At 46.4% G+C, this 11,683-nt stretch overlaps 1 protein-coding gene and 1 long non-coding RNA gene across 3 annotated transcripts; one reads left to right on the forward strand and one right to left on the reverse strand.

The window, feature by feature from the left end:
- Positions 1 to 431: 431 nt before the first annotated feature.
- Positions 432 to 1,955, reverse strand: LOC138807510 (uncharacterized). Of its 2 annotated transcripts, none has more exons than XR_011366183.1 (3): positions 1,831 to 1,955; positions 879 to 1,123; positions 432 to 500 (listed from the first exon to the last, which is right to left on the reverse strand). It is a non-coding gene; the product is annotated as an uncharacterized lncRNA (long non-coding RNA). The 2 variants fall into 2 exon arrangements; XR_011366184.1 differs by having other exon boundaries at positions 1,731 to 1,955.
- Positions 1,956 to 2,073: 118 nt separating this feature from the next.
- Ccdc182 (coiled-coil domain containing 182) lies at positions 2,074 to 3,300 on the forward strand. Its single transcript, XM_069993289.1, has one exon. The coding sequence runs from the start codon at positions 2,133 to 2,135 to the stop codon at positions 2,592 to 2,594; it is 462 nt and encodes a 153-aa protein (XP_069849390.1). The 5' UTR covers positions 2,074 to 2,132; the 3' UTR covers positions 2,595 to 3,300.
- The last annotated feature ends 8,383 nt before the right edge of the window (positions 3,301 to 11,683 follow it).

Below are 11,683 nucleotides of genomic sequence, written 5' to 3' on the forward strand. Positions count from 1 at the left end.
ATAGATTTGGTGTATCTTTCTGGTGACACCATGTTGGTAGCTTGAAATTGGTTTTGTGGCAGTATTTACACCATAGGAATTGGTAAAAAGCTATAAACTAGAGCTTTATTCATTACCCCTCCTGCCCCCCCAGGATTGCTGCTCACCAATGAATTAGGAACTCTTCTTTGTAGAGAAGGAAACATGCTCAAGGAGATAACTTTGACATGCAGGCTACCACCAGGAATAGCTTACAAGTGGTGGAGCTAGGACTCCGACCCAAGCAATTTGGTGCTAGAGTATTTCAAGTGCTACACACTTAATATCACTCAAAGCCACTTTGATACAGAGAAGTCTAGTTGATTCCAGATGGCTTACTCTCTTCTATTCTGACAGAACAAAATGACCAGAGGATGGGCAAGCTATAAAGAACAGAAATTTATTTCCTCACAGTTCTGAAAGCTGTGAAGTCCAGGGTCAAAGTGCTGGCATCTGGTGAGGATCTTTCTTGTTTCATCATCCTAGAGCAAAAGAGAAGGAAGGAGAGAGACAAAAGGAGGTGGAATTCACCTTTTTCTAATAAGGAACCCACTATGGAGATAATGACACTAATGTAGTCAGGGTGGCTCTGCCTCTGAAAGTCTTTTACCTCCTTTTCTTGGTGCCAGTATTGGGGCTTGAATTTAGGGCCTGGGCAATGTCCCCTAGCTTTTTCATTCAAAGCTGGTGTTCTACCCCTTGAGTCACAGCTCCACTTCTGGCTTTTGGGTGATTAAGGAAATAAGAGCCTTATGACCTTTCCTGCCAGGGGATGGCTTTGAACTGTGATTCTCAGATCTCAGCCTTCTGAGTAAATAGGATTACAGGTGTAAACCTCCCACGTCGAGCTTGTCTCTCACCTCTTAATTGTGGTATGATGGCAATTAAGTTTCAACATGAGTTTGGGAGGGAGTAACATTCAGACCATAGAGCCAGTTTTCTCCTGTGGGGGCTACCCCAGGTCGTTGTCATTCGTAGGACAGCAGGACAGCGACACCACAACTGGAGCCCGTTTGGTTGATAGGTCATCAGTTCAGCTTTGGATGGATCATAGTTGAGGCCCAGTGTTGGCAAGAGCTTTAGATTTCGAGTTCAGGAGAGAAGTCTGTGAAGAGATTGAAATCTGCAAGGTAGGTATTTGTTCTTCACTAAACTAAATGTGGATTGATTAAAAACATTCTCCTTTGTTATAATACCCAGGTAAAAAGTACAAGATTCAGTTTCTATTTTTTTCCCCTCATATTTGTCAATATCCAGGTATACTGGGGAACCATATACCATTGTTCACACTTGTTCCTGTGGTTCCAGGACTGAGTGAGCTCACAGGAAGTATTTGTTGAATATGAGTAGATCAGGTTTACCCTGGAGATGCTCTGGTGGATACATCAAGGTTAACACCTTTTTCACAATGTGAGTATTATTGAGTTCTGGAAACATGTAATAAGAATATAGAGTTAATTAGTACAGCTAGGTATCTTTTTTTTTTTTTTTTTGCCAGTCCTAGGGCTTGAACTCAGGGCCTGGGTACTGTCCTGAACTTCATTTGCTCAAGGCAAGCACTCTACCACTTAAGCCACAGCGCCACTTCCAACTTTTTCGGTTTATGTGGTACTAAGGAATCGAACCCAGGGCTTTCTGCATGCTAGGCAAACACTCTACACTACACCTCATTCCCAGACCTAGGATTCATTTTTTATATGTTGCCATCTTACTGTGAGATGCTGAAGTCTAGATACCATTCTAGGATCAGCCAAGCCCCTTGCAGGGTGGGAGACCATTGAGTCTTAGCAGAGTGAACTAGGCCTAGCTTGCCTTTTCTTGCCTGTGATCTCCCCTGAAAGGAGAGCGTGAGCTCTGGTTCTAGAAAGATGATGAATCATGACAAATGCACCTCTCAGGAGGGTGACCTAGAAAGTGCAGACAGAACCCTTGGTAACCCACAGAGGAGGCTACAATATGCAAATAAGAGGACTGTGGTCTTCTTTCTGATTGGCTGACAAAGCCTTGATGTCACAATGGGTAGTATCTGGCCACTCCAAATGATTATGCCTCTAGCCCAAACAACTCATTGGTCAGGCTGTTTTCTTAGCTCCCTCTTTTGAGGAAGAAAGGCAATGGAACCCCTGTTTCAGGCTAGTTCCATTCTCATGAAAGTCAATACTTTACAAGGGCAGAAGATGGTGGAGAGTGGCCTTCAGTCTGGAGACTTTTCCCTCTCCCAGTCATGGCCCTCCTGCCTTCTACCCCCGGCTGATTTGGAGAACCTTCAACAGAAAGTGGCCTTGGTGCAGCGGGAGCTGGAGGAGTTTAAGAAGGAGGTGTTGAAGGCCATCGGTTATCTTGAAGATGCCTTCTGCGAGATGAATAGCATCCTAACGCAGCAAGAGGAGCAGGCGGCCCGCGTGAAGCAGAGGCTGAGGGAAGAGGAGGACCGAGGCATCGTGCGCAACAAGGTCCTCACTTTTCTGCTGCCAAGGGAGAAACAGCTTCGGGAGCACTGTCAGCGGCTGGAGCACATGCTTCTGGGCAGAGGTCGAGACATGCTGGCTGCCACCAGGAATAACCAGGCAGACTGACCTACCACCTACCGCCAGTGCGGGACCAGCCCAGCTGAGTGGACACTTTTTTTTTGTTTTTAATGGAAGGACAAATGCTAAGTCCTCACCCACATTTCTCTTTCTCTTTTACAAAAAAAAAAAAAATAACAGCTTATAGAGAGCCAAAAAAAAAAAAAAAAGACCTCGATATGTGTTTTGGGTGAAGTTCCATTTATCCAGCCTCATCGAGGAGGGAGGTACCCCAAAACTACCTCTCACACACCTGTAACTTTCTCTGTGAACCCTTTCCTGTTTGTAATGGTAATATCGCTGGGATGGACGGCATTTTTTTTTTTTGTATATTCTTAAACTGTGTTGAATAGACTTACCTTTGAATGACTCAAGACTCCTAACAATTTGTCACTTCATGCCTGGCCTACTGAGATCTGTCATTGTATGGTCTACATTTGCCGGTTTATTTGCCTGAATATGCAAATGGTCCCAGATGGCTTTGGTTTTTATTATTCTTGCCCTCACTTGCTTGGGCTTCCTGGTTGTTTTCACACTGGACTTGTTCCTCTCCTACATCGCTGTCTTAGGCCACTTCTGTTTCCCCTCCATTTAGTCTGCAGCCTGGACCATCTTATGGACAAGCCTCTTAAGCCTTTGGATGAGTGGTCCTTTTCGAGCTCTAGTGCACTGCTGATGGGACCCCTATAAAGGGACACAATAAAGTAGTGACGTGGACTTCCATGTTTGATTCATGGGTTAAGACTTGCTATGGTTTGGGGACATTTATCAGACAGTATACACTCCTAGGAGCCTCCACAGCACCTCCTGTTCCTATGGTCAACGTGGGCAACGGACCAAAGGCGGCGGCTGAGGCTTCTTCTCAAAGTCTTCCAATGTAGGCCACCTGTGCTTATTTACCATTCTGCTGTTCCCGACCCCTCAACCCGAGGTGATTTTGGAGATGTCTGAGATGATCTGAGATGATCTGCCTGAGATGATCACATGGGTGATTTGAGGGGGAGGGTCATTAGTTGTCCCCCCTGCACCTTATATTTCTCATTAGCCTTCTGTTTCATTGCTTTACATATCCTTTCTCTGGCCCTGGAAATACTGTCACGTAGTAGCTAGTGTAGCCTTTAAACAAAGAGCTGCCTGGAGACCAGAGCCAGCCTGAGGCGTGGGGCCTCCTCTCTCCAGCCCAGGCCTTACTTATAGACTAGCCCATACCCTCTGACCTCCTGCGGCAGCCTCATCCTTCCTCTCTCCCATAGACTCTCTCCAAGAAAAGCCTGAACATCTGCAACCCCCAAGTTGAACATCACAAAGGGATCTGTGACTGTGGCTAATTGCAATATCTACCCATTAGCCATCTGTCCAGAAGGGCTGTATCCCTTAGTCTAACTGTAGGCAAGTTTCTATTTGGGAGAGTTCACTGAACTAAAATAATATCCATATTACTATTAATATAGTAGCTTAGTCATCTGGATTATTATATATTCCACGCCTCGTGCTTGATCCCTTTGAAGGTAGGTCTTTGGAGATTCAGAGGACACCAAGGGTCAGGAACTAGTAGACTTGGGATTCGAACTTAGGAATGTCTAGTGTTCTGAGTCTGTGCTCTTCACTACTCTGTGGTCTTTTTGGAAGCCTTGTGGATGTCTGATAAGCCCTTCTGGAGTGGATAAAATACAGAGCTGAAACTAGTATGGTTGATCTCTGGGAGAAAGGATTGTTTTGTGGAGATGACTGCTGCACTCTTGAACCTTGTAGGGAAGGCCTGTATGTGTGTGCGCATGTGCATGTGCGGATATTTACATATGTATCAGAAGGAGAATCTGGATGGCTAATAAAGAAGAGGTTTAAGAATTTCCCTGAGGAAATAGGATCTACTGTTAATTCAGGTGGGGAAGGAGTGAAGTCGACCGCAGGCTCCATCTACAATGCACCTGCCCAGGGAATGGCGTGGGGGGGGGGGGGAATTCTGAGAGAAAGACCAGATATTTATGCCATGTTTGGGGTCATCTGTATTTCATTCTGGCTCAGCATTCAGATACCTGGCAGCCTGGAGCATGTCCGAAGGATGGGAACAGGCCGGAAGACCCTGAGGAAGTAGAACAAGAGAGGGACCTGAGGAGCTTAGAAAAATTATTTTGAAGGGGAATTGAATCATGACTTTGCAAATATCAGAAAAGAAAACCCTCAATATCACCCCTCTTTTTTTTTTTTCTGCTGTCATTAGCAACTAGTTGAATGTCAAACAGAGGAGCTAAGCAATGAAGACAAATTCTCACCTTCGTGGCTGATAATCCTGCCCAAGCTAGTGGTTTAGGAACTGTTGGCCACACGGGCTAGCTGGGTCCTCATTGCCAAAGTTCCTATGTTTCTCAGGCCTGGTGCAGACAGTGCGGACACTGCGAGTCTCCTGAAGGAGGGCTGCTGAGGAGTGTGGAGTGATCTGTCTGCAGGTGGACTGGATGGCCAGGTTCTGGCTGCCCTCTCTTCAAACCCACCAGTCAGAAAGTCCTTCCCTCTTATCTGTGGAAGTGGGAGAGGCAAAGAGAAGCTAAGAACTCTCCTGGAATGCAGGTTCCACCTCACCCCGCCCCTCCATCATGAAGGAGGCCCCCAACAATGAGGCGAGAGTTAGACTGAAGCTCCCTACTTCTAAAGGGTAACATTACTGATGGAAGAAATATTAGTAGGTGACAGCTTTCAACCTTATGCAGAAAACAGATATGATTGTGTGTGTGTGTGTGTGTGTGTGTGTGTGTCTAAACCTTCATCTTAGAAGGTCTGAGATGAATACATCTTGGAGAACCTTGTATAGGTTCAGAACCACCCTCTAAGTGCTTGTAATACATTGTCTGATAGCAGTATCTTTGTTTCTCTGGGGTCTTCAGCCACATCAGATAGTTTGTGCTAAGGTGATTTATGATGAGGGCCCTAGGTGAGTTGTATCAGTTTGACCAATGGGGGAAGCTGCAGACTAGATATTACTAAGGTCAGCTACACAGTGGTTCCAAGCTATGTGATAAGCCACCAATAAAAACTCTGGACACCAAGGTGCAGAGAAGCTGCCCTGGTCGTCAGTACTTAGTGCACTTTAAGCATCATCTGTTCAACTAGAAGCTAGCCTGGTCACCTCTGGACCTTGTCTTCCGGGCTCTTTATTGGCCTGAATCTCTGTCCTGTTGTAGTTGACTGTCAACCACAAGGATTTTGCATATTCTAGTGAGTCTTGAGGACCCACCACAGAGACATGTGCACATGCCCGTTTTGAGACATCGTTTTCATAATGGCCATGCGAGTTGAGAAGATTAAGTGGTCTCAGAGTCCTAGTGGGTTCTTGAGTAGCTCTCTTGACCTCTAGCCTGCAGCAAATGGACTTGAAGTGGTGGGTTGTTTCCCCTTGGCTGGAAGTTTCTTTGGGGATGGCCCAAGGCTCCTAGCTCCAAGTGAGTTTTACTAAAGTGATAATGACAAAGACATATTGGGGGAAGAGCCAGAAGGCTCATGAGCATCCAGTCTTGGAGAACTGGGTGTGGCTGGGTGCAGGTTAGGTTGAGTGTCCTATCTGGAGACTACATGAATGTTTTGTGTCTTTTCATAGTCTTTTCTGCTGAAGTCTTGGAAACCTCATTCTTTGTCAAGAGCTATTAGCTACAAGTCACAGGATGTCTGTTGTGCTGTCTTTTTGAAGTTGTCTCCCTGCACTCCCATTATAACAAGGCAGCCCAAGTAGACGGCTGATTGAGTAACTCAACAATGACAAGGCTCTGGGTTTGCTACTCAGTCTCTCTCCCCCTTCCTCCCTACCTCACGGTCACACGATGGCTGCAGGAACACCAAAATTGTATCAAGTGCTCAAGTGCTCATAAGGCAGGCAAGAAGTGGCAGACCTTTCTTTTTAGCCTGGGTAGGTGCTCATAGACCTCCAGTACTGTGGTACTGATCCATTGCCTTCCCTTGTTCCTGGTACCCACGCTTTACCCTAAAGTCAGAGACTTTAGCCGCCCCCAAGGACGCCAGGAAAACTCTGAACTCCCAGAATCATTGAAATAGGCAGCTCATCTGAGAGATACGACGCTTGTGTGGTCCCCACCCAGGGTGACTGACTCGTCCCCATTTAACTTAGATGGTCCTGGTTTACAAGGAAAGACCCCTAGGCCAGGAACTCTGTAGGTCTTGAGCAACCCAGGATGGTGGCTCATCTTCCTTTAGACATGAAACGGCTTGAGATGATCCAGGTGTCACTGTGCCTCACCTGCAAGTCATGGCAGATCCGGGCAAGAAACAAATGTAAGAGTGCTCATCTTGCGTGGCTGGTACATCTATGTTCTGTGTGTGTGTGTGTGTGTGTGTGTGTGTGTGTGTGTTTTCCGTCGGTTGTAGGGATCAAAGTCAGGGCCTGGGCCCTGTCCCCAGGCCTCTTTGTGCTCAAGGCTAGCACTCTACCACTTGAACCACAGCACCACTTCTAGTTTTTGAGTGGTTTATTGGAGATAAGTGTTTCACGGGGACTTTTCTGTCTAGGCTGGCTCCAAATCTCGATCCTCAGATCTCACCCTCCTGAGTAGCTAGGATTGCAGGCGGGAGCCAAGGGCACCAGGCTGTGAGGGGACCATGCTGATTGGTTGGCTCATCTGATTGTCTCTGCTTTCATTCCTTCTCCCCATTCTCAGTCCTTTGCTTACAGCCTCAGTGGGGTTTGAGAGGGACACCTTTTCTGGGCCTCTATGGAGCTCCTCCTGGGAACAGCTGGGGCAGAGCTGAGACCAGGACCTGGGGGACAGAGGAAACTCACAGGAGCCTAGAGAGACAGCCTCGTGCAGCATTAGACGCCGGAGCTCCTCACTCTCCTCCCAACTGTGAACAATATAGTTGAGCAACCCAACTGCTCGCTTTCTCTGCAATTCTCAGGCAGATCGAAGATAACGTAACAGATGGCTTTTCTCCCCGCCAATAGCCAGAGTTCTCCAAGGTTTCCTACAAGCTGTAACGCTCTGCGTACCCCTCCTGAGCATGCCCCGCTGTAACGCTCTGCGTACCCCTCCTGAGCACGCCCCGCAGTCAGAGGCTGCAGAGGGGGACCCCAGACATACAGCTCCGTCACATGGAACCCATAGCAGCTCAGGAGCTTTCTCTCGTACCCCAGAGTCTGGGCCTGCTGCAAACTCCAATGCTAGGATGAGTGGCAGACTGGTTGAGGTTCAGGGAAGATGGACACAGGCTGCTACCTTAACCCCAGCTGTGACAAATGTGGTCTTATCTTTTCTACTTAGTTGCTACCCAGGGCTAAGAGGCGGGGCTTTTTCCCCAAGAGAGCTGGCGTGGTGTGTGTGTGTGTGTGTGTGTGTGTGTGTGTGTGTGTGTGTGTGTGTGTGTGTGTGTGTGTGTGTGTGTGTGTGTGTGTGTGTGTGTGTGTGTGTGTGTGTGTGTGTGACTGTGACTCCTGATGTGGCCTAATTCATTCAATAATCCATGGTGGGCTAGGAGCAGAGAACCGGGCAACTTTTCCCGACACTTCCTTGGGTGTCACTCTAAGTGGCTTTCTCTGGACTAGGTTTATTGGCTGGAGCTCACACAGGAAGCCTGATGGCTCCTCCCGGGCCACAGGTGAGAGGGCTTTGGCTATTTCTCCTCTTGTTTACTTCAAAAGGGATTGTGAGCCAGGCATCAGTGGCTCATGCCTGTAATCCTAGCTACTCAGGAGGCTGAGATCTGAGAATGGTGGTTCAAAGGCAGCCCAGGCAGAAAAGTCTGTGAGACTCTTATCACCAATTAATCACCAAAAAGCTGGATGTGGAGGTGTGGCTCAAATAGTAGGATAACAGCCTTGAGCAAAAAAGCCAAACGAGAGTACAAGGCCCTGAATGCATGCAAAACCTTGGTTCTGGTGCATGTGTGTGCCTGCACATGCATACACACACACACACACACACACACACACACACACACACACACACACACACACACACACACACACACACGGAGAGTGGCCTGTGTTTGGTGCCCAGCAGAGTAGGCGTTCAGGAACTATCGGCTGAATGGAAGAGTAAGTGGCTGCAATTTCATGTTTTGGTACGAATGTGATATTTTTAAATGAAATCAGAGTCACTCAGGGTCATTTAACCGGAGGAGGAATCTCTGAAGCGACATTTTGTGGCAGAGCACAGAGCCAGCAGTCAGAGGTCCCACATCCAGACTCTAATTACAGCTTCTTAGCATCCCATTTAAGATGTGGCCACTTCTCTGGCAACCTTGTCTCTGTTGCCGGCAGACTTCCGTTTTCTCATTTCCAAGTTGAGATTAGCAGGGCAAACTTCCCAGGCTTGTTTAAGAGTTTTACTGAGATGAGGAAGAAAAGACACTAAATCATAAGAGATTGCAATATTCGACTCCCAGCCATCTACAGGGACCAGCCAAATTTCTAGATTTTTTTTTAAATGCAGACTTTTTTTCTTTTTGTCAGTCATGGGGCTTGAACTCAAGAGTTTGGGCGCGGTCCCTGAGCTTTTCTGCTCAAGGCTAGTGCTCTATCACTTTGAGCCACAGCACCACTTGTGGGTTTCTGGTGGTTAATTGGAGATAAGAGTCTCACCAACTTTCCTGCCCAGGCTGGCTTCAAACGGAGATCCTCAGATCTCAGTCTCCTGAATAGCTAGGATTATAGGTGTGAGCCACCAGTGCCCAGCGAGTTCTTTCTTCTTTAAAAGACAGGTTAACTGGCATAGTGGTTGAGATCTGTAATCCTAGCTACATGGGAGTTTAAGAACAGTATAAGCAAAAGCTCAGGAGACCTACTCTCATTTTAAAAAAAAGCTAGACATGGTAGTATTCTTCTATTGTCCTAGCTATGGCGGAAAACATAACTTTCATTAATAGACTGTAGTCCAGACTATCCTGGGAAAAAATTTGAGACCCTATTTCAAAAATAATCAGCCCCCACCAGGCGCCAGTGACTCACACCTGTAATCCTAGCTACTCAGGAGGCTGAGATGTGAGGATCACGGTTCAAAGCCAGCCCGGGCAGGAAAGTCCGTGAGACTCTTATCTCCAATAAACCACTAGAAAACCGGAAGTGGCGCTGTGGCTCAAGCAGTAGAGCACTCTCCTTGAGCTGAAGAGCAAAGGGACAGCACCCAAGCCCAGAGTTGAAGCCCCACGACCGACAAAAAAAAATCAGCCCCCAAAGAGCTGGAGGCATGGACCAAGTGGTTGAGCACTTGTCTATTAAATGTGAGGTCACAAGTTCAAACTGACCAAGCGGCTCATGCCTATAATCCTAGCTATTGGGGAGGTAGATAAGGGGAAGATCAATGTTTGAGCCAGCCCTGGAAAGAAGTGAATGAGACCACAATGAAAGCTAGATGTGGCGGTGTACATCTGTTGTCTCTGCTATAGGGAGAAGTACAAGTAGGAAAACAACTAAAAGCAAAAAGGGTTTGGGTCCATGGCTCAAGTAGTTGAGTGCCTTCCTTGAGTTAAACAGTTCCAAGAAACAAAGAGATAATCCTCAGAAAGGAAGAGGACATTTACATATTCTATGTCTGATAATGGATTTGTATCCAACATATGGAAAGAATCTTTAGAACTGAATAATGGTTATTCAACTAAAAAGCTCTCAAAGGATCTGAAGAGACATTCTTTCCAAGGAAGGGAGGAGGATTTTCACCATCGATAGTCATTAAGGAAATGCACGTCAGAATCACAATACTATACACTCTGTGTGTGTGTGTGTGTGTGTGTATGTGTGTGTGTGTGTGTGTGTGTGTGTGTGTGTGTGTGTGTGTGTGTGTGTGTGTGTGTGTGTGTGTGCTGGTCCTGGGGCTTGAACCCAGGGCCTGGGCTCTGTCCCTGAGCTTTTTTTTCTCAAGGCTAATGCTCTAACACTTGAGCCACAATTCCACTTCAGGCTTTTTTATAAAAAGTTATCAATTAGAGAGAAGAATCTCAAGGTCTTTCCTGCCTGAGCTGGCTTCAAACCTCCATCCTCAGATTTCAGCTTCCTGAGTAGCTAGGATTACAGGCATGAGCCACCAGTGCCCAGAGCAATACCATTTATACCCAATCATTTGTCTATAATAAAATAGACAATAATAAATGTTGGTAGAGATGTTGGGAAGTTGGAGCCTTGGTGTATTGCGATGAGAATATAAAACAGTGCAGGCAGGCACTCTGGAAAATAGCTTGCCAGTTTCTCAATATGTTAATCAGAGTTAGTATATGACCTGACAATCCCATTCCTAGGTATAAGCTCCTGAGAAATGAAGACATATGTCCACATAAAGACCTGTCCAAAGCCTTATTCATAGAACCCTAAAGAGGGGTCAGCTCAGATGTCCATCAACTGATGAATAACAAGCGAAATACACATATAGTGAATGTTATTTGGCAAAACAAGGAATAAAGTACTGATATATGTTCCTACACAGATAAACCTTAAACACATGATGCTAGGTGAAAGAATCAAGATTAAAATGGCCCCCATATTGTGTGATCCCATGTAGATGAAATGTCTAGATTAGGCAACTTTATAAAGGCAGAGTAGAGTAGTGATTGCATTTAGGGCTGTGGATGGGAGAAGGGGAAATGGCTGCTGCTAGTGGGCATAAGATTTCATTTTGGGAGTGAGAAAAATGTTCTATGATTATTGTGTCTTCCTCCCTCCCTCCCTCCCTTCTCTTTCTTTCCTTCTTTCCTTCTTTCCCTCCTTCCCTCCCTCCCTCCTTCCTTCCTTCCTTCCTTCCTTCCTTCCTCCCTTCCTTCCTTCCTCCTTTTTTTTCTTTCTTTGTATTGTTGGCTAACAGGCTGGCTTTGATCTTCAATCCTCCAGATCTCAGCCTCTTTTTTTTTAATTTTCCCAGTCCTAGAGCTTGAACTCAGGGTCTGGGCACTGGCTCTGAACTTCTTTTGCTTAAGGCTAGCACTCTACCACTTGAGCCATAGCAGCACTTTTTCTCTGTATGTGGTACTGAGGAATCGAACTCAGGGCTTCATACATGCTAGGCAAGCACTCTGCCACTAAGCCACATTCCCAGCCCTCAGTCTCTTGAGTAGCTATGATTAAAGGTGTGAGCTACTGATGCCCAGCTATCCTTTAAATGAGTGAATTA

This window comes from Dipodomys merriami, unplaced genomic scaffold, assembly GCF_024711535.1.
Source record: "Dipodomys merriami isolate MVZ:Mamm:240054 unplaced genomic scaffold, mDipMer1.0.p SCAF_42, whole genome shotgun sequence".
NCBI classification, from domain to species: domain Eukaryota; kingdom Metazoa; phylum Chordata; class Mammalia; order Rodentia; family Heteromyidae; genus Dipodomys; species Dipodomys merriami.